This window comes from Lynx rufus, unplaced genomic scaffold (assembly GCF_022079265.1).
Source record: "Lynx rufus isolate CCGP_SWC_20201006 ecotype Redwood Valley unplaced genomic scaffold, mLynRuf1.p SCAF_10, whole genome shotgun sequence".
NCBI lineage: Eukaryota > Metazoa > Chordata > Mammalia > Carnivora > Felidae > Lynx > Lynx rufus.
Window position 1 is genome coordinate 18,865,560 of NW_025814824.1, and position 23,442 is coordinate 18,889,001.

Below are 23,442 nucleotides of genomic sequence, written 5' to 3' on the forward strand. Positions count from 1 at the left end.
TAGGTTTGAAAAATGATGAAGCCTAAAGTATAGTTCAAATGTAAACAGAATGTGATGTTTAAATATAAAGAGTAATCATATGATTTTCTTGCAACCACTTCTGCAACTATGCCCAGTGTTTCAGCAATTACGTATCTATTTGAAAGCTTTCGTGTGATTAACATTGAAAAGGTAGTGATTTAACTGTAGAGTCGGCGCAGAGCCCGATGTGGGACTCAAGCTCAAGAAACTGAGATCATGAGCTGAGCCAAAATGAAGAGTCAGACTCTTAATCACCTGAGCCACCCAGGTACCCTGAAAAATATTCTCCTCTTAAGAGCCAATTAATTTGATTAGTTTTAGAAAGTTATGAAAACATCCATTCATTGGTCTGTCTTACCTATCTCTAAGAAGAATGGGAAATATAAAAATTTATTACAAGAGCAGGGAGTGATGTAATTTTATTGTTCCTAAGTAGTAATCACTTAATTTGTTTTCTTTTAAAGCATTTTCAAGCATACTGTTTAATCCTTTACACAGATCACCTCTTTCTCTGAAGCCAGAAGATGAGGACTATGAAGTGTGTGAAAGAATTGACTTTGAAGAAATTATAAAAAATGAAGGCACTCTTCTAAAGAAGATATGTAGATCTATAAACGCTGCTAAGAAACCGTTTATTATTAATGTTGTCCCAGAAAAAGATAATTTGGCATCTCTCTCCGTGTATTCAGAAGATGGTTGGGACTTACCATACATAATGCATTTGTGGCCGCCTATCCTCCTCCGAAATCTTCTTCCTTACAAAATTGCTTATTATATAGAGGTATTCTAGAGTTTTTTTAATGCCTTCCTGTCTTTGATTTTGTAGCTTTGGTTATTTAACATTATGAGCAACAAAACAATGTTTAAATGTTCTCATACGAATTAATAGTACTGGTGAATGGGCAGTCCAGCTGTCCTTCAAATGGAAAAGAAATGCTTCAATCATATTGTATAAAAAGAGGGTTTTTGCCATGATTTACCTTAGAAATATGGCTGCTAAATTGAATATGTTACATGCACAAATGTGATATACCATTCACTTAAAAAATTAAAATCATTTATGAAAATCGTATATATATATATACTATATATATATAGAAAATATATATATATATAACCTAACCTGCCTAAATATATATATATAATAGAAAAAAAAATATATATATATACACACTAGAAAATTCAGAAAAAAAGAGATAATAAAAACTGCCTGTAATTACATCATCTGAAAGTAGTGGTTCAGGTGAAGATAATCATTTCAGGTTTAGAATATAGGCATACCTCACTTTATCACACTTCTCAGAGAAACCATTTTTTTACAAATTTCAGGTTCATGGCAACCCTATGTCAAGCAAGTCTTTTGGCTCCATTTTTCCCACAATATTTGCTCACTTCGTATCTTTTTGCCACATTTGGTAACTCTTATAATATTTCAGACTTGTCATTATTAATTGTTATGATCTATGATCAGTGATAATGACTTGCTGGAAGCTGAAATGATGGCTAATGTTTATTAGCAATAAAGCATTAAAGTGTGTACATGGTTTTCTAGACATGATGCTATTGCATACTTAATAAACTATGGTATAGTGTAAACATAACTTTTATATGCATTGGGAAACCAAGAAATTTATTTGACATGCTCTGTTGTGGTATTTGGTTTATTGTTGTGGTCTGGAACTGAACTTGCATTATCTCTGAGGTATGCCTGTGTATATATATATTTAATCTTTTTCTTTCATGTGTATCTCATTTATTATGTTTAAAAGATGGACACTAACTTTTGAAACAAGTGTGAGAATTCGTCTTAAAATATTAGACAAATTGAAACAACAGCCTACATTATATTATTCTCATGCTAGTGTTTTTAAACTTTTTTTTATGTTTTTATTGTTGAGAGAGTGCATGCACACACGTACGTGTGCACTAATGTGAGTGGGGGAGGGGCAGAGAGGGAGGGAGGCGCAGAATCTTTCAGGCTCTAGGCTCTGAGCTATCAGCGCAGAACTCCATGAGGGGCTTGAACTCACGGACCAGGAGATCATGACCTGAGCAGGAGTTGGATGTTTAACCAGCTGAGCCACTCAGGCACCCCTCTTATGTTTTTCTAAAAAGAATATTATGCTCTATAAAGATGCTTTTTCTTTTAAGTACTTTTTGTTTTAACAGATTACATCTGATTCTTTTGTTATAACAGGGATCTTTCCATCTTTTTTTTTAATATGAAATTTATTGTCAAATTGTTTTCCATATAACACCCAGTGCTCATCCCAACAGGTGCCCTCCTCAATACCTATCACCTACTCCTCCCTCCCTCCCACTCTCCATCAGCCCTCAGTTTGTTCTCAGTTTTTAAGAGTCTCTTGTGTTTTGGCTCCCTCCCTCTCTAACCTTTTCTTTTTTTTTTCCTTTCCCCTCCCCCATGGTCTTCTGTTAAGTTTCTCAGGATCCACCTAAGAGTGAAAACTTATGGTATCTGTCTTTCTCTGTATGACTTATTTCACTTAGCATCACACTCTCCAGTTCCATCCACGTTGCTACAAAAGGCCAAATTTCATTCTTTCTCATTGCCATGTAGTATTCTGTTGTGTATATAAACCACAATTTCTTTATCCATTCATCAGTGGATGGACATTTAGGCTCTTTCCATAATTTGGCTGTTGTTGAAAGTGCTGCTATAAACATTGGGGTACAAGTGCCCCTATGCATCAGCACTCCTGTATCCCTTAGGTAAATTCCTAGCAGTGCTATTGCTGGGTCGTAGGGTAGATCTATTTTTAAATTTTGAGGAACCTCGACACTGTTTATCACAGTGGCTGCACCAGTTTGCATTTTCACCAACAGTGTAGTTTTTAAGTAAACATTCTATTTGCCATGCTTATCAAATATAAGAAGGTAGTTCTTTACTGTAGTCTAGAAATTATTTTTGTAGTGGTCTATTAATAATTGTTGGGATTTACTATATGTTTATACTTGTCTGATAAATTGGGGGGGCGGAGTTAACAGATCTATGGTTTAAGGGTATCTCTTCCATATGGTTGGCAGATACTATAGTGGTTAACAATTTGTACTTTGCTGTCAGATAGATTTGAGATTGAATCCTACCTCTTTCATTTACTAGCTTTATGTCTTTAAGCAAGTTGTATTATCTTTTTATATCATTTGTCCTAGTCCATAAAATAGGGATATTAATAAAACTTGTATAATGGGTATATGGGAAAATGAAATTAGATAATGCTTGTAAAAGATTCAGCATAATGCCTGACAGGCCTATGGTTGCAATTTATTTACCTCTCTCACATCACCACCAACCATTACTGTTCTTATTTTGTGGAATATTAACTAAGATGTCAGACATGAGTAATTTGCATTAGTTTTGCTTTAAGTAATTAAAAATCTTTAAGAGATTCCTTTGTTATAACAACACTAAGGAATCAGGTTAGAGATGATGGAAAAACTGGTGATGAACTATCTATGTGTGTTCCATTCTCAAAGACTTTTAATTTGGTACTTTTGGGGATCACATTTTGTTTGCTAGTTTCCAAAGGATATGATAAACTTTTAAAAAGAGAATTTAGCTGTGGTATGGAGGGAGGATTACAAGGGACAAGAACGGTTAAGAGACTAAAGCGAGAGACATGAACTAATAAGGTCATGGAAGGGTGGACAGAGAGAAATGAACAGTTTTGAGACGTAAGGTGTAGTATAAACAGTGATTGGAAATGGGTGATGAAGGATTGTTAAAAAGCAGAAATAGAAATTAGTTAGGATTGCTTATTTTGGATTATTATCATTTTTTTCATTTTTCATTATTTGGTAGTTTTCAAAACTAAAATCACTAGTGGATAAGATTTTTTTAATGTTTTACTAATTATAGTGCTTTATAATGTTTATTTTGGCATAGTTTTTCATTATGTTATTTAATTTTATCCTCATAGTTCTTTGAAGTTGAGGGTTTAGACCATTTTATAAATATGATCATTCAAGGCCCAGATTAAATAATTTATAGAAGCTTACACATTTGGCAGAGTTAGAAGTCAAATATAAGTCTTCTGACCTGTTCTGACAGAGGTATTTCAGAAGCATTATGTGTATGCCATTTGCAATCATTAAAGAGAGGTTTTTGGCATATTATTCTGACACATTTAAAATTTTACTGTATTTTTTTTTATTACAGGGGATTGAACACAGAGTTTATACTCTAAATGAAGGACAGTCAGCCCATATTTGTACTGCGCAGTTGGATAAAGCCAGACTACATTTAAAATTACTTGACTATCTTAATCATGATTGGAAAAGTGAATATTGTATAAAACCTAATCAGCAAGATATTAGTTTCATCAATTTCACCTGTGTTACAGAAATAGAAAAGACTGATTTAGATATTGCTATCCATGTAACTTACAATATTGGCCAGACCGTTGTGGCATTTCATAGTCCTTATTGGATGGTCAATAAAACTGGTCGAATGTTACAGTATAAAGCAGATGGAATTCATCGAAAGCATCCACCTAATTACAAAAAACCCATTCTTTTTTCTTTTCAACCAAAGCATTTTTTTAATAACAATAAGGTATGTAAGATTTTCTAAACTTCCATTTTTCTTCAGCTATGTACCACTCCTTTTTTAAAGTTTTGAAGAACATTATGAGACAGGTTAGAATAACATTTATATGTTTGAGGTTAAAATGTTAGATTTTAGTATGCAGAAACGTTTAGTGCATTAACGTAATATTTATGCTAACAAGCAAAAAATTTATCAATTTACCTAGGAATTTTTAAAGATATCTAAACTGTAATGTATTTGGAAATTTTTTTCTAGGTTCAGCTTATGGTAACTGATAGTGAATTGTCAGATCAGTTTTCAATTGATACTGTTGGGAGTCATGGAGCTGTTAAATGTAAAGGCCTGAAAATGGAGTATCAAGTGAGTTCATTCTTTGCTCCTCAAGAAACTTGTATGTAAATTATATCTATCAAATACTTAATTTTTATTAGGATGTTGCGGTAATGTAACAGTTTTTGAAATGTTGTTTTTTCCCTTTAGGTTGGTGTCACTATAGACCTCAGCAGTTTTAACATTACCAGAATTGTGACTTTTACCCCTTTTTATATGATTGAAAACAAAAGCAAATACCATATATCAGTGGCTGAAGAGGGAAATGATAAATGGCTCTCTCTTGATTTAGAGCAGGTGGGTAGATGAATGTCAAAAATGTACCTCTTTGGATTTTGAGTTTTACTTGAAGTTAAATACCTGAAACCACTCTGTAAGTTTTTAATTTGCCCCCCACACTCCATTTTATTTGTACCAGGCTCTAGATACTTAATTTTTAAAAACCAAACCTTGTCATTTAGGAATGTATTGCTTGATAAGGGAAGTAGATATTTAACAACTAGTAACCAAACAGTGAAAGCACACAGAAGAAGACTAGATAAAGTATAAATGCAGTGAAAAGTAGGAAATGATTTGTTCTTTCCATAAAGCTGTTAAGAATGCCTTTATAGAGCAAGCTAAGCCAGTTATTTTAAGAAGACGGTAGTGACTTAGGAGTGAAAATTTTATTCGGTTCCATGTTTAGCTATTAGACCTCTGCATAAAAGCTTTCTAAAAAGACTGCCTGATGGAATATTTTGCTTTTGAAGAAATTTTATTGTAAATCTGTTAGGATTTAAGAGACATTATTTGCTGTTTTTATTCACTGTGCCTTTTTGCTTTCAAACCATCTTGATGGGATCATTCTTCCTGACATATGTTCTGTAGATTTTCCTTTAGAGCTTGTTTTGGAGCTAATGCCATTAGTTTGTGTTTATCCATAAAAATTTTTACCATCGTCTTTTATGATAATTTCTCTTGCTAATGAATTCTGTTTTTTCTCAACATATCTAGATTTTACTCCACCATTTTCTGGCTTCCACTATAGTTGAAAGTTCTGCCGTGATTCTGTTATTCCTTTGGAGGTTATTTTTCTTCCCAGTTGCCTTCATGATCTTTGTCTGTTTTGCTGTCATACTACCATTTGTCCATGTGTGGGCTCCGTTTATATGTCCTGCTTGAGATGCTTTCCTCTGAGATTTGTAGATCTATTTCGTACTTGCTGTAAAATTTGCAACTGTTTTCTATTTAAATACTGCATCTCCTTTGTTTTTCCATTGGTTTCTTCTTGGCCTTTAATCAGTATGTTCTAGACTTCCATATTCTCTCTTCCATATCTCTTTATATATATATTTTTTCTATTTTCCTTCTATGTATTTCTCTTTGCTGCATTCTAGATAAATTCTAAATGTATAGCTTTAATAACTTTTTACTTTTCCTGTGTCTAAACTGCTATTTAAGTTTTCAGGTTTTTATTTGCATAATTATGTTTCTTTGAGCAGTTCCACTTTTTTTGAAGTCTGCCCGTTCATTCATTAATGAATATCTGTGTGTATTTCTCATGTGCCTTGTGATACATCTGTTAACAGAACCACAAGTCCCTGTGTTTGTGTAGTTTACATTTCACTGGGGGTATGTAGAAACATTAATAATGGTATAATCAATCAGTAAAATATATAGTATGTTTAAAGGTGAAAAGTCTAATCAGGGAAAAGAAAATAAGACAGAGCATAAGACAGGAAGTATTATTAAGAGTTCTAACAAACACAGTGGGCTATAGTTTTATATAAGGTGGTCAAGGGATAGGACTCATTGAGGTCATATTTGAATAGACATGTAGGCAGTGTGGGAGGTAGCAGTTGCCAAGAGCTCAGCTGAGCTGCTGGGTGTTGGAGCAGCTGGAGGACAGCAAGCCAAACTGAGAATGACTGTCAAGCCCTTAGTCACTTCCTCCCATAGTGTAAGCAAGAGGCTAACCTGGAGAAAGTGCCCACTCTCCCCCTTCCACTTTCCGTGTGGAGCAGCATTGGTCAGGGTTCAAGTGGATCAGCACAGACTTTGGGGTCGCATGGCTGTCAAGGGAGCCTGGAACAAAAGGCTCTTACACTTTTATGGACTTAGAGGATGAGCCATGACAAGGGGGGAAGAGCTAAGAGTAGAAAAGTACTGAACACTGAGAGGAGAGAGAAAGCCTCTGCAGGCTTCCCCCTCTGTCCTTGATAGAGAGGTCTTGGAGGGAGGTCCTCAAAAAGGCCTCTGCCACAGGCCATATAAAGAGGCCTCTGAATAAAGGGAACTTAGGTGGGAATTCCGACACGTGTAAGTGCATGACTGGAGGTGAGGGCTGGGTCCTTGATACTGCTGTGTGCTGACTGTGCTCCTACTCAGCCAAGAGGAGGGCAGTGTAGCCCTGCCAGATGAGGCCTTTGTAATTGCCTATGGTGTGACCTGCAAAATTGCACCTAGATTTTTAGCCAGGAACTGAAATCCTCAGCCATGTGGGTATCTTGGGAAAGAGCATTAGAGACAGAAGGATCAGCCAGGGAAGATGCCCTAAAGTGGAAGGATTTTTGGCATATTTGAGGAGTAGCAAAAGAGGCCAATGTTACTGGAGAGGGGGAAGTAGTGGAGAACAAGGTGTAACAGGAGTGAAGAGCAATCATGGAGAGTTTCTTGAGCCATTCCAAAGGTTTTAGCTTTTGCCCTGAGTGAAATGAAGAGCAGTTGGCAGGTTCCGAGCAGTGATCAGTGATTACCAGCTCTTGCCAAATATTTGTTGAATGAATATATGACGTATTTTTGCAGATGTTTCACATGTGCTCATGAAGTCTAAGATTCTTGATTTGTTGGATGTAGAGCCCTTCTGTCTAGATGCTAAGATGACCAACTCCAGATTTGTTGTCCTTTAGATGTTTTCTAGGTGTAGCTTCTTTTTTTTTTTTATATATATATATGAAATTTATTGACAAATTGGTTTCCATACAACACCCAGTGCTCATCCCAAAAGGTGCCCTCCTCAATACCCATCACCCACCCTCCCCTCCCTCCCACCCCCCATCAACCCTCAGTTTGTTCTCAGTTTTTAACAGTCTCTTATGCTTTGGCTCTCTCCCACTGTAACGTCTTTTTTTTTTTTTTCCTTCCCCTCCCCCATGGGTTCCTGTTGAGTTTCTCAGGATCCACATAAGAGTGAAACCATATGGTATCTGTCTTTCTCTGTATGGCTTATTTCACTTAGCATTACACTCTCCAGTTCCATCCACGTTGCTACAAAAGGCCATATTTCATTTTTTCTCATTGCCACGTAGTATTCCATTGTGTATATAAACTACAATTTCTTTATCCATTCATCAGTTGATGGACATTTAGACTCTTTCCATAATTTGGCTATTGTTGAGAGTGCTGCTATGAACATTGGGGTACAAGTGCCCCTATGCATCAGTACTCCTGTATCCCTTGGGTAAATTCCTAGCAGTGCTATTGCTGGGTCATAGGGTAGGTCTATTTTTAATTTTCTGAGGAACCTCCACACTGCTTTCCAGAGCGGCTGCACCAATTTGCATTCCCACCAACAGTGCAAGAGGGTTCCCGTTTCTCCACATCCTCTCCAGCATCTATAGTCTCCTGATTTGTTCATTTTGGCCACTCTGACTGGCGTGAGGTGATACCTGAGTGTGGTTTTGATTTGTATTTCCCTGATAAGGAGCGACGCTGAACATCTTTTCATGTGCCTGTTGGCCATCTGGATGTCTTCTTTAGAGAAGTGTCTATTCATGTTTTCTGCCCATTTCTTCACTGGGTTATTTGTTTTTCGGGTGTGGAGTTTGGTGAGCTCTTTATAGATTTTAGATACTAGCCCTTTGTCCGATATGTCATTTGCAAATATCTTTTCCCATTCCGTTGGTTGCCTTTTAGTTTTGTTGGTTGTTTCCTTTGCTGTGCAGAAGCTTTTTATCTTCATAAGGTCCCAGTAATTCACTTTTGCTTTTAATTCCCTTGCCTTTGGGGATGTGTCGAGTAAGAGATTGCTACGGCTGAGGTCAGAGAGGTCTTTTCCTGCTTTCTCCTCTAAGGTTTTGATGGTTTCCTGTCTCACATTTAGGTCCTTTATCCATTTTGAGTTTATTTTTGTAAATGGTGTGAGAAAGTGGTCTAGTTTCATTCTTCTGCATGTTGCTGTCCAGTTCTCCCAGCACCATTTGTTAAAGAGGCTGTCTTTTTTCCATCGGATGTTCTTTCCTGCTTTGTCAAAGATGAGTTGGCCATACGTTTGTGGGTCTAGTGCTGGGGTTTCTATTCTATTCCATTGGTCTGTGTGTCTGTTTTTGTGCCAATACCATGCTGTCTTGATGATTACAGCTTTGTAGTAGAGGCTAAAGTATGGGATTGTGATGCCTCCTGCTTTGGTCTTCTTCTTCAAAATTCCTTTGGCTATTCGGGGCCTTTTGTGATTCCATATGAATTTTAGGATTGCTTGTTCTAGTTTTGAGAAGAATGCTGGTGCAATTTTGATTGGGATTGCATTGAATGTGTAGATAGCTTTGGGTAGTATTGACATTTTGACAATATTTATTTTTCCAATCCATGAGGAGGGAATGTCTTTCCATTTCTTTAAATCTTCTTCAAGTACCTTCATAAGCTTTCTATAGTTTTCAGCATACAGATCCTTTACATCTTTGGTTAGATTTATTCCTAGGTATTTTATGCTTCTTGGTGCAATTGTGAATGGGATCAGTTTCTTTATTTGTCTTTCTGTTGCTTCATTGTTGGTGTATAAGAATGCAACTGATTTCTGTACATTGATTTTGTATCCTGCAACTTTGCTGAATTCACGTATCAGTTCTAGCAGACTTTTGGTGGAGTCTATCGGATTTTCCATGTATAATATCATGTCATCTGCAAAAAGCGAAAGCTTGACTTCATCTTTGCCAATTTTGATGCCTTTGATTTCCTTTTGTTGTCTGATTGCTGATGCTAGCACTTCCAGCACTATGTTAAACAACAGCGGTGAGAGTGGACATCCCTGTCGTGTTCCTGATCTCAGGGAAAAAGCTCTCAGTTTTTCCCCGTTGAGGATGATGTTAGCTGTGGGCTTTTCATAAATGGCTTTTATGATCTCTAAGTATGTTCCTTCTATCCCGACTTTCTCAAGGGTTTTAATTAAGAAAGGGTGCTGGATTTTGTCAAAGGCCTTTTCTGCATCGATTGACAGGATCATATGGTTCTTCTCTTTTTTTTTTTGTTAATGTGATGTATCACGTTGATTGATTTGCGAATGTTGAACCAGCCCTGCATCCCAGGAATGAATCCCACTTGATCATGGTGAATAATTCTTTTTATATGCTGTTGAATTCGATTTGCTAGTATCTTATTGAGAATTTTTGCATCCATATTCATCAGGGATATTGGCCTGTAGTTCTCTTTTTTTACTGGGTCTCTGTCTGGTTTAGGAATCAAAGTAATACTGGCTTCATAGAATGAGTCTGGAAGTTTTCCTTCCCTTTCTATTTCTTGGAATAGCTTGAGAAGGATAGGTATTATCTCTGCTTTAAACGTCTGGTAGAACTCCCCTGGGAAGCCATCTGGTCCTGGACTCTTATTTGTTGGGAGATTTTTGATAACCGATTCAATTTCTTCGCTGGTTATGGGTCTGTTCAAGCTTTCTCTTTCCTCCTGATTGAGTTTTGGAAGAGTGTGGGTGTTCAGGAATTTGTCCATTTCTTCCAGGTTGTCCACTTTGTTGGCATATAATTTTTCATAGTATTCCCTGATAATTGTTTGTATCTCTGAGGGATTGGTTGTAATAATTCCATTTTCATTCATGATTTTATCTATTTGGGTCATCTCCCTTTTCTTTTTGAGAAGCCTGGCTAGAGGTTTGTCAATTTTGTTTATTTTTTCAAAAAACCAACTCTTGGTTTCGTTGATCTGCTCTACAGTTTTTTTTAGATTCTATATGGTTTATTTCTGCTCTGATCTTTATTATTTCTCTTCTTCTACTGGGTTTAGGCTGCCTTTGCTGTTCTGCTTCTATTTCCTTTAGGTGTGCTGTTAGATTTTGTATTTGGGATTTTTCTTGTTTCTTGAGATAGGCCTGGATTGCAATGTATTTTCCTCTCAGGACTGCCTTCGCTGCGTCCCAAAGCGTTTGGATTGTTGTATTTTCATTTTCGTTTGTTTCCATATATTTTTTAATTTCTTCTCTAATTGCCTGGTTGACCCACTCATTCGTTAGTAGGGTGTTCTTTAACCTCCATGCTTTTGGAGGTTTTCCAGACTTTTTCCTGTGGTTGATTTCAAGCTTCATAGCATTGTGGTCTGAAAGTACGCATGGTATAATTTCAATTCTTGTAAACTTATGAAGGGCTGTTTTGTGACCCAGTATGTGATCTATCTTGGAGAATGTTCCATGTGCACTCGAGAAGAAAGTATATTCTGTTGCTTTGGGATGCAGAGTTCTAAATATATCTGTCAAGTCCATCTGATCCAATGTCTCATTCAGGGCCCTTGTTTCTTTATTGACCGTGTGTCTAGATGATCTATCCATTTCTGTAAGTGGGGTGTTAAAGTCCCCTGCAATCACCACATTCTTATCAATAAGGTTGCTTCTGTTTATGAGTAATTGTTTTATATACTTGGGGGCTCCGGTATTCGGCGCATAGACATTTATAATTGTTAGCTCTTCCTGATGGATAGACCCTGTAACTATTATATAATGTCCTTCTTCATCTCTTGTTACAGCCTTTAATTTAAAGTCTAGTTTGTCTGATATAAGTATGGCTACTCCAGCTTTCTTTTGGCTTCCAGTAGCATGATAAATAGTTCTCCATCCCCTCATTCTCAATCTAAAGGTGTCCTCAGGTCTAAAATGAGTCTCTTGTAGACAGCAAATAGTTGGGTCTTGTTTTTTTATCCATTCTGATACCCTATGTCTTTTGGTTGGCGCATTTAATCCGTTTACATTCAGTGTTAATTATAGAAAGATACGGGTTTAGAGTCATTGTGATGTCTGTATGTTTTATGCTTGTAGTGATGTCTCTGGTACTTTGTCTCACAGGGTCCCCCTTAGGATCTCTTGTAGGGCTGGTTTAGTGGTGACAAATTCCTTCAGTTTTTGTTTGGGAAGACCTTTATCTCTCCTTATATTCTAAATGACAGACTTGCTGGATAAAGGATTCTCGGCTGCATATTTTTTCTGTCTAGCACACTGAAAATCTCGTGCCAATTCTTTCTGGCCTGCCAAGTTTCAAAAGAGAGATCAGTCACGAGTCTTATAGGTCTCCCTTTATATGTGAGGGCACGTTTACCCCTTGCTGCTTTCAGAATTTTCTCTTTATCCTTGTATTTTGCCAGTTTCACTATGATATGTCGTGCAGAAGATCGATTCAAGTTACGTCTGAAGGGAGTTCTCTGTGCCTCTTGGATTTCAATGCCTTTTTCCTTCCCCAGTTCAGGGAAGTTCTCAGCTATTATTTCTTCAGGTACCCCTTCAGCACCTTTCCCTCTCTCTTCCTCCTCTGGGATACCAATTATGCGTATATTATTTCTTTTTAGTGTATCACTTAGTTCTCTAATTTTCCCCTCATACTCCTGGATTTTTTTATCTCTCTTTTTCTCAGCTTCCTCTTTTTCCATAACTTTATCTTCTAGTTCACCTATTCTCTCCTCTGCCTCTTCCATCCGAGCTGTGGTGGTTTCCATTTTGTTTTGCATTTCATTTAAAGCGTTTTTCAGCTCCTCGTGACTGTTCCTTAGTCCCTTGATCTCTGTAGCAAGAGATTCTCTGCTGTCCTGTATACTGTTTTCAAGCCCAGCGATTAATTTTATGACTATTATTCTAAATTCACTTTCTGTTATATTATTTAAATCCTTTTTGATCAGCTCATTAGCTGTTGTTATTTCCTGGAGATTCTTCTGAGGGGAATTCTTCCGCTTGGTCATTTTGGATAGTCCCTGGTGTGGTGAGGGCCTGCAGGGCACTTCCCCTGTGCTGTGGTGTATAACTGGAGTTGGTGGGCGGGGCCGCTGTCCGACCTGATGTCTGCCCCCAGCCCACCGCTGGGGCCACAGTCAGACTGGTGTGTGCCTTCTCTTCCCCTCTCCTAGGGGCGGGATTCACTGTGGGGTGGTGTGGCCCGTCTGGGCTACTTGCACACTGCCAGGCTTGTGATGCTGGGGATCTGGCGTATTAGCTGGGGTGGGTAGGCAAGGTGCACGGCGGCAGGGGGGCAGGCTTAGCTCGCTTCTCCTTAGGTGATCCACTTCAGGAGGGGCCCCTCTTCCGTGGGCCTCTCGTCTGCGCTTGGGTCTGGCGACTCCGTTCTGCTAATCCTCTGGCTGTTTTCTGGGTTATTTAGGCAGGTGTAGGTGGAATCTAAGTGATCAGCAGGACGCGCGGTGAGCCCAGCGTCCTCCTACGCCGCCATCTTCCCTCCAGGTGGAAATCTATGAAATTTTTAACTGATGCTCTCTCTCCTAATAGAAATCTCAAGGAACACCTGCCACATGGCACTTGAAAAAAAAAGTTCTGGAGTTTGATAACAGTTTTTCTAGAAGAGCTGTCTATAAAATGACATCCAGTACTTGCTACCAGGAGACCAGGATCCTAATCTCAGAATTTATGTGTGTCTTTGGACAGATAACTTTATCTCTCTGGGACTCAGTTACTAATCTTCCACGCTCGCTCGGCTCGACTCCGCTCCTCCTCCTCCTCCACCCTGGTGGCGGCGGCCGAGCCGGGGAGTGAGCGTGCAAGTGTTAGGTGTAGCTTCTTAACGTAGTTTTACTTACAGCAGTTCTGTGTCTTGATTTGTGTGTCTGTTGCAGAAAACATCGTTGGGTCTTAGCTTTTTTAAAAACCTAACTTTTACACCCTCTGTCTTTGTTCAGTTTATGTTTACATTAATTGCAATTACAACTGCCTAACTTTTTATTTTACTTTGTTTCTTTTTTTTAATGTTTATTCATTTTTTGAGGGGGGGGGCAGAGAGAGAGGGAGACCGAGGATCCGAAGCAGCCTCTACACTGACGGTGGCAAGCCGACGAGGGGCTGGAGCTCACAAACCATGAGATCATAACCTGAGTTGAAGTTGGATGCTCAGTTGACTGAGCTACCCAGGTGCCCCCTTTCAGTTTCTTTTTGTTTTCAATTTCAGCTTTTCTTGAGATAAATTTTCTTTTGTTAGTTTAAATTTTTTACATCATAATTATGGCCTAAAGTGGTCAACCTTAAGATGCATGCTCATGGTTATTACCTATGTTGATTTGTTAAACTTACTTAGATCACTGTTTTCCTACTACAAAAGACAAGTGCATTAGCACTTGCTCTAATCTCAAGATTTTGAGCACATAACTCTTTAAAAAGATGCAGTGTTTATTTGTAAACATAAAGCATACATTTTTAAGCCAAGTCTACCAGAAAATAGGCTTGAGGATATTCAGAGTGCATCATTTTTTGTCTTCTCCGTTCCTCATGGGAAATATGCTTCGGTGAAGTATTGCTGCTCTTTTGACTCTTCTAGGTAAGTTCCTGCTAGGTTGCAAAAGCCCTGGGTGGTAACATTCTAAGTCTCTTACAGCCTTAATCCTGTCTCATGTCTAGTTCCATTAATTAACTCTTAGGGTTGAATAAAATGGACTTAACAAGCTAATGCACTTGGCTTTAACATCCCGGTTCTCCTGCTTTGCTGCAAGTCATGTCATGATGATGAGTGTGACACATGAACAGTCTCATTGAAATGTGTGAAGTCATCAGTCTGGTTAGGGCTTATCACAGAAGGACAGGGTTTACGGAACAGTTTAGACAGTGCTGGTTCTCCTTGTCTGTCCTCCAGCTCTTTTGTTTCTGCTCATGTTGTCTGGTCTTCTCTCACGGTACTTTGCCTCTTGTTTGTTTTTAGTTTGGATTCCAGATCGCTGATGCCCCTGTTGTTCCTTAAGATTTTGAGCCTATTTCCTAATGTAAACCTCAGATAACCCTTTTACTTTTGTACTCTTATTTGACTTCCAGGACTTTGGATTCATACATGACCTGATTCACCCTTTGTGTGTACTTTGGCTACTGCTTAATTACCAAATGGTGTGCACAACCTGATTATGACTTTTAGGAACTGAATGTACCCTTTGTTTTAAGCCAATCACTTGCCTCTCAGGTCAGCTTACATGCTGACTTTTCAACCCTCCTCCGGATCTCTGGACCACATTGAAGCCCCTTTGCCAACCCTCTACTTACCATACCTCTTCAACTTAGCACCCTTCACTGCTTGTATCCACAGTGCCCAGAGGTGGTGACCCATCTCTAAGTTGGCAGTTGATGGCTGTTTAGCCGAGCAACGCAACAGCCAGAGCATTGTGGAAAGAGATTTAAGTTTATTCTGATAGGTTTATTAAAATGATGAAATCTTTATTATGAAACCTTTTTAAGAAAAATAAATGTTTGTAATATATGTTTTAGTGTATTCCCTTTTGGCCTGAGGATGCTTCTAATGCACTGCTTGTTCAAGTTGAAAGAAATCAAGGCCCTCCCAAAAAGATACATTTTAACAAGCAAGAAAATTGTATTTTATTGCGTCTGGATGATGAGGTGGGTGGTGTGTGTGTGCACATGTGTGTGTGATTAGAGAAACTATTATATACTTACTAGTAATTTTATTTGTCTGATTTTTTTTCCCTTTCACCAAAATGAACAAACATTGCTTTTTTTTGTAAAAGGATAAAGTACTAAAAGGAAACGGAGACATAAAACAATTTAATTGTTAAGCCGGAAGTTAGAGTGCCCAGAATGCTATAATGTACCACATCTGGAATTTGACCCATCTGTACATACTGATGTACTGATGGTTCCTGGTTTCCCACACATGCAGTAGAGAATCCTGAACTGCTTTCTTAATCATCCAAAGTGTATTAAGTTATGACTAGTCTTATTAAACGTTATTGGTTAATATTCTTTGGAAAATGGTCACATAAGAGAATATTTTCTTTTTTCTTTTGCTAGCTTGGAGGTGTTATAGCAGAGGTTAATTTGGCTGAACATTCTACAGTTATTAGATTTTCAGATTATCATGATGGAGCAGCTACATTCCTGTTAATAAATCACACCAAGAGTGACATTGTTCAGTACAACCAAAGGTAAGAAGATTATCACACAGTGACTTTATGATGATTTCTTAACAACATAGCACTGATAATGCCATTACAGCTATGTAAAACAATGTTCTCATTTTTTAAAAAAGGTATACTGGCATATAAAGGGGTAAAACTGACATAATATCTATAATTTACTTTTTTTTAATTGTGGTGTAATTGACCTATACATGATACTAGTTTCAGGAACACAACATCATGATACAGTATTTGTATATGTACAAATGAGTCTAGCTAACACCCATCACCACATGGAGTTACAAATTCTTTTTCTTCTGATGAGATTTACTTCTTCTGATTTCTTCTCCTGATAAGATTTACTCTCTTCTCAACCTTCAAAGGTACAATGCAGTATTACTAACTGTAGTCTCCATGCTGTGCAGTCCATCCCATGACCTGTGTTACCACTGGGAAGTTGGCATCTTTTGACCACCTTCACCTACTTTATCCACACCCTATCCCCACCCCTAACAGCCACCACTCTTTTCTTTTTATCTACACGTTTATATTTTTCTGTTGTTTAATGGTTGTGTTTTTGGCTTTTTAGATCCCTTACGTAAATGAATACAGTATTTGCCTTTCTCTGACTTATTTCACCTAACATCATGCCCTCAAGTTTGTCACAAATGGCAAGATTTCCTCCTCCTTTGTGGATGAATAATAATCTTTTGTATTTATACACCATAGTTTCTCTATCCATCGATGGACACATACATTGTTTTCATGTCTTGGCTATTGTAAATAATGTTGTGGTGACATGGGGATGCCTGTATCTTCTTGAATTAGTGTTTTTATTTCCTTTGGATAAATACCCAGAAGTGGAATAGCTAGATCTTATTATATAGTTACATTTTCGATTTTTTCAGGAACCTTCATACTATTTTCCACAGCGGCTGCACCAATTTACATTCCCACCAGCAGTACAGTAGTGTTCTTTTCTCCACATCATCAGCAGCACTTAATTTCTTTTCTTGTCTTTTTGATAATAGCCATTCTAATAGGTGTGAGGTGACAGCTCACTGTGGCTTTGATTTGCATTTCTCTGATGATTAGTGGCATAAATTACTTTCAAATGCTTCAAAAAAAGAAAAATGTAAGAACTGAAGCAAATATGGCAAATTTGGTCATTGTAGAATCTGGCGAAGAAATGTCAGGGTTTATCACAAGAACTTGGTTTTTCACATTTTTCTTATTTTTAATGAACATAATGTGAATATTGAAATGTCTGATTTTTGGAAACAGTAGATGCCTTCTTCTTGCTGACGGGTGTGGGAAGGGACTGCTACATTTCTAAGCTTCTTAAAGACTAGATTTAAATCTTGGTTTTCCAAGACTACTCTTAGTATCATGTGTTTCAGTTGGTGTTTGTTTCTCTTACTGGTCCCAGGCTCTCAAATTCATTTTGTCTGCTTTTTTGTTCTCAGCTGTCACTTGTCAGTGGGCCCATATTTGAGTTCACTTATGCTTTCCTTCCATTGCTTAAATGTATGCTTCTAACCACTGATTAAATCAAATAAGCATTGAGTCTAGAGCCCAAGACTGGACTGGCAAATATCTAGAACTCCTCCTGCCCTATCAGTTCTCTCATTTGTGGAAGAAGTTGAGAGAGAGCAACCCTGTTTTTTTATGATTATCCGCATTATTAAAAAAAATATTTGATCAAAGCTGACAAAAAGAAATAGAAACAATTTCTCATTTGCCCTCCAATCCGTGTACCCTCAAGTAGCCTTGCCCATACAGTGTTAATAGAATTAAAATCTACAGAGAATGACTTGAGTATCTCCTTTATCCATTCAAGGATGGTGTATGTCTGGTAACATTCTAGATCCATACACAGGAGCAAAGTTAGTAATTCCTTATATGCTGTGAACGATGTAGGGCATCATAGTTTAATTCTCTGACAACTGGTTGAGTCTGGCTGAAGCTGAATAGAGACTTCTCAGGCTTGTCCTGTGGCTTTGCCCTTGCAATTATCTCTATCCAGTTCAGATATAAAGTGTTTAGAAATCTTATCTACTGCACTGTTGTAATTATAAAAGTAAGTGATCCTATATTGAAATTCTGATAGCTAAAAAAACTGCAGTCTTCATGGAAATTTATGAAATTAATAATCTGCAGTAATGAACACTGGATTTAAACTTAGAATTATTTGAAGTAGTTATTAAATCAAGAACCTCAGACTTTGGTTTAATATTGAATCCAGAGTCCTGTGTTCCAGTGATCCCCAAATCTTTACTCCAACATAGACTTCTCTTCAGCTTCAGGCTGCCACCTCCTCCTAATTATCAAATAACTAATAGTTCTAATAGTCTCGTAATTAATAGTAGCACATAATTAATAAATCACATAGTTAAGCTATTTTTTAAAGATCTCCTCTTGTCTAATCTTTCCCTTAATTATCCTAGCTCAGCCTCCCCGCATTTCTTATTCAAGTAGATTTTTTTTTATCTGCATCTCTGTAGCCTTGTCCCTACTAAACCCTCATTTGCCACCAGAGGTAGGTTTCCAAAAATACTAAATATAATCCTGTCTCTCTTGTTTAAAGTTTTTTAGTGACTTACCATATCTTTTACAGTAAAATTTGTTTCGAGGCTACCTTTCTAAACATTTCTCTTTCCCTATATTTAGGACCAGTTGAAGTCTTTGTTTCCTGAATCCCCTGGGTCCTTTCCATAGGTTTTCACCTTTTTGGTACTCCTTTCTGCCAGAAAAACTCTCACTGCCGGTGATCTCTTCCCTCACTACCTTAATCTGTATACCCAGTTTTTTGTTTGTTTGTTTTTTTAATTTTTTTTTAATGTTTATTTGTTTTTTGAGAGAGAGAGACAGTTCACAAGCAAGGGAGGGGCAGAGAGAGAGGGAGACACAGAATCTGACATCTAGTCTCCAGGCTCTGAGCTGTCAGCACAGAGCCCCATGCGGGGCTCCAACCCACAAACCAGGAGATCATGACCTGGGCCAAAGTCGGATGCTTAACCAACTGAGGCACCCAAGTGCTTCTCTGCACCCAGTTTTCAATTTTACCTTTACATATGTAGATTAAAGCATTTGTCACATTTCATTGTCTTGTGAGTTTAAAACTGTGTGCCTGTGCATGTGTAGTTAACATTCTGAGGACTGTGGTTACTTTATTTTCTTTGAATTACAATTTCCTATCTAAGGTAAATTTGAGATGAAGTTTTTTGTAAAGAATATTCTTCATGAGTTAAACAGATTAAAATTTGTATGAATTAAAAGCATTTCTAAATATTTTAAACTAAGTTTATCCTGTTTACATTTACATTTGATTTTTTTTTCATGGAATAAACAAAAACTATAAGACTTGTCTCCTCTGCTTTTCCTCTCTTGGCTTTGCTGTTTGTTGTTACTACTATCGTTGTTTCCTGCATATAAAAATTATAACGGTCAATTTTTTTAATTCCATAGAAAAATTGTGAAAAGAAAACCATGATCCTGAAATCCCAACACTGTCAACATTTTGATGCATTTCTTTACACACTATTTTACTGTGTATCTGTGTATTTATTATCTGTGTATTTCTGCATCTCTTGTTTTTATTAGCATTGTGAGCATGTAAGTTTGCTTTAAAACACCATTTTTAATGCACAATATTCCATCATTTAGATGCACTATAACTAAATACTCTTTTACTGAGAATTTTGGTTATTGTCTAATTTTATAATTTTTTAATAAAGATCTTTAACCCATTTGTAGTCCTTTTTTAAATTTTTTTTTTAATGTTTATTTATTTTTGAGACAGAGAGAGACAGAGTATGGACGGGGGAGGGTCAGAGAGAGAGGGAGACACAGAATCTGAAGCAGGTTCCAGGCTCTGAGCTGTCAGCACAGAGCCCGACGCGGGGCTCAAACCCGCGGACCGTGAGATCATGACCTGAGCCGAAATCGGCCGCTTAACTGACTGAGCCACCCAGGCGCGCCCCTAGTCCTTCTAATAACTAAATTAAGATACTTGCTATTTTTTTGTTATATGGATTATTTTCTTCTCGTGATGATTTGGAAAATACATGTTTTGTTTTGTTTTTCTCTTGAAGATTTCAGTGCATTTTAAATTTTGAGAGTGAAACAATATCTTCTAATTTACCCATCAAAATATGGAATACTTTTGTATTTTCAGCTTCTCTTTCCAAATTCCCAGTTTCTTCTGCATATAATTTGGAATTTTTGACTGAAATTAATATGAAATGATTAGTTTTTTAAAAATGTGTTTATTCAGGGCTTTTTGGGGGCATTTGACAAGTTTATTTGACTAGTTGCTTAATATTTTTACATCCCAAGTCTTTTTTTTTAAGTTTTATTTATTTAAGTATATGTATCCAATGTGGGGCTCAAACTCATGACCCTGAGATGAAGAGCCAGACAGACGCTTTTCCAAATGAGCCGGTCAGGTGCTCCTACATCTCAATTCCCAGATTTTATTTTGAGCCATCCCTGGCTTGGTTGGAAAAAGTCTTAGAGTTAGTTTTTCAGAAAAGGTTTGTGGATAATAATGTTATGCTATTGCTTGTTCGAGAATGCCTTATTCTTGAAAATTAATGACAATTTGACATGAAATTTTAAGTCCTAACCTCTTGTCTCAAAATTGTATAGACACTGCTTCATTGTTTTCTGGCATTTACCATTAGAGAAAAATGTGAGACCAGTCTTATTTTTATTCCTTTCTGAGTAACTGTGATTTTCCTCCATGTTTATGGGCAGGTTTCCCTCTATTTTCTTAAAAATTCAACATTTTACAAAGATGTGTGGGATGATACTCTGTTTTAATTAATTTTGTGCAATGCCCAGTCATGTAACCTGCAGAATCAGCTGCTTCTTCAGCTCAGAAAAGTTATATTATGTTATTTCTTTGGTTTGTAACTTTTCCAGTTTTTTTTTTCTTCCTGGGAATCATTTTGTGAGCTGATTGAATTTCTTAGAATTACATGCCATGTCATAAGATTTTTTAAAAAATAATTCAGCTGTCTTGTTTTTGCCAGAATATGACCAGTACTTAGGGAAGAGGTACCAATTAAATTCTCTCAGATTTAGTATAGGTAATAGTTGGGATAATTTTCTCCAACAGTTCATTTGTGTTAAAACAAAAGTTCACAAAGAAGGTTCAAAAACGTGAAAATCTTTATTTTCTAAGTGAGACAAATCTTTTCCTGGAATATTCTCATTATTTTCTTAGAAAACTTCTTTTTCATTGTATAAGGAAAAAATTTCAATCTACTGTTAATCAGAACTATCACAAATCTCACTGGAGTCAGAATTATTTTGGGTTCTTTATGTATTCATATATTTGCACTTAATGCATATTTTTACTATTTTTGGCAGTTCTCTCGGTGAAATAGAAGATTCCCTCCCTCCTGGAAAAGCAGTATTTTATACATGGGCTGATCCAGTGGGCTCTAGAAAGCTGAAGTGGAGATGTGGAAAAAGCCACGGTGAAGTAACACAAAAGGATGTACGTATTGGGTTGAGTATTATGGTGTTCTCAGCAGCCTTCTTTTTTGTTTTTTTGTTTGTTTTTAATTTTTTTAAAGGTATTCTCTGTCAGCCTTGCTAGTTTTAAGGACTGTTTTGTGTCTGTACTTCTAAACAAACTGCGAAAGATTTTAAAAGCAGCATTCAAACTTTAATGAAAAATGTTGAAGATCGGAAGGGGTCCTATTTTGTCTACATCATTATTCGCTGCTGGTATGTTATAAAAGGTAAACTGGGGTTGAGTCGGTGCTTTCAGCATTCGCCTCATGAACAGATACATTATCTGTAATGACAGTCATTTTAGGTCAGTGTGGCTTCTGTGAGCATCATTTAGGGAGGGATCCATGGAAGAATTTGTTTTTGAGTGTTTTTTTTTTATAATGGTAACGTTATGTGTAAACATTTCCCAGTAACATTTTGAATGACTTTCAGAAATTTTTATTAAAATTATATTACTCTTTCAAAATTCATCTTAATTTGACCCCTACTCCAATGTCTTTTTTCTTAGCACTGATTATTATTTCTTATCGATGGGCCAGAGGTTATCTCACTCTCATTTTAGAGGGAAAACTGAATCATTAATCATTTATTATAGGCTTGGTTTTGCTTAATAGTCTGTATCAAATTAAGGCAGTTGCCTTCTATTCTTAGTTTATAAAAATATGTGAGTGTATGTATGAAGGAATGAGTATTGAAATTTTTTAAAGGTTATCCATTTATTTTGAGAGAGCCCCCCCCCCCCCCACACACACACACACTGACAAATGGGGGAGGGGCAGAGAGAAGGAGAGACAGAATCCCAAGCTGTCTCCACACCAAAAGTGCAGAGCCCAATGCAGGGCTCGAACTCATGAACTGTTGAGTCATGACCTGAGCCGAGATCAAGAGTTGGATGCTCAACCAACTGAGCCACCCAGGTGCCCCATGAGTATTGAATTTTTATCAGTTGTTATGCTTTTAATTTTTTTCTTTAAAGAGATAACTGGACTTAATCATATTTGGGGGGGGATGAATTATGTGGTTTTTTTTTTAAATATTAGACTAACTTTGCGTTTCTGGAATTGGCTTGCTAATGTTTTAATGTTTTACTTCTGCCTGTATTCGCAAGAGAGTACTGTCTGTACTAGATTTTGATGTTAAAGTTTGCAGACATCTAAAACATGTTTGGAAGCGCATGTTTCTCAATGAATGTATGTAAGATGCGTATGCTTTGTTCCTTGAATGTTGGCTAGAATTCACCAGTGAAGCCAAGCCATCTCTGCCTGAAGTTGTTTTTGTAGGAAGGTTTTAAATTATGAAATCTCTTTTGTTACTGTATATAGGACAATCCAGTTTTCTACTTCTGCTTCTGTCATTTTAGTTAGAGGTTTTCTAAGAATGTGTTTTATTTAATCTGATTTTCTGATATATTGATTACAAAATTTTATAACACCCATTTTTTATCTTTTTTTTACAGTGATTCTTTTTAATTCTTGGTATAGATTATTTGTGCTTTAATTCCTTTTTCCTCAATAAGTTTTACTTAGGATTTATCAGTTTTATTCTTAGTTATGTTTTTTTTTAATCAGAAAACCATTGTTTTGCTCTTTTGATGATCTCTGTTGCACATTTTTGTTCATTTTCACCAATTTCTTCTCTGATCTATATTATATTCTTTCATCTTTCTTTGGTTTTAATTTGATAAATTTCTTTTCAATTCTTGGGATAGATAGCCATTAGTCTGCTCGTGCTGCCTTAACAAGGTACCTTAGACTGGGGGACTTAAACAACAGACATGTATTTCCCACAGTTCAGGAGGCTTGAGGCCCGAGATCACACTGCCAATGTGGTGAGGTTCTGGTGAAGCTGGTGAGGACTCTTCTTGGCTTGCGGATGACGACTTTCTCACTGTGTCCCGACATAGTGGAGGAGAGAATGAG

At 37.0% G+C, this 23,442-nt stretch overlaps 1 protein-coding gene across 3 annotated transcripts in view; it reads left to right on the forward strand.

Annotated features, from left to right (window-relative positions):
* Window positions 1–23,442, forward strand: part of VPS13A (vacuolar protein sorting 13 homolog A) — a 260,584-nt gene that overhangs the window by 181,231 nt on the left and 55,911 nt on the right. For all 3 annotated transcript variants that reach the window (XM_047102413.1, XM_047102419.1, XM_047102427.1), the window contains exons 47-53: window positions 520–802; window positions 4,199–4,594; window positions 4,844–4,948; window positions 5,069–5,215; window positions 15,351–15,479; window positions 15,891–16,024; window positions 21,374–21,503. In XM_047102413.1, the coding sequence (XP_046958369.1) occupies window positions 520–802; window positions 4,199–4,594; window positions 4,844–4,948; window positions 5,069–5,215; window positions 15,351–15,479; window positions 15,891–16,024; window positions 21,374–21,503 (1,324 nt within the window). The remainder of the gene's footprint in view (window positions 1–519; window positions 803–4,198; window positions 4,595–4,843; window positions 4,949–5,068; window positions 5,216–15,350; window positions 15,480–15,890; window positions 16,025–21,373; window positions 21,504–23,442) is intronic.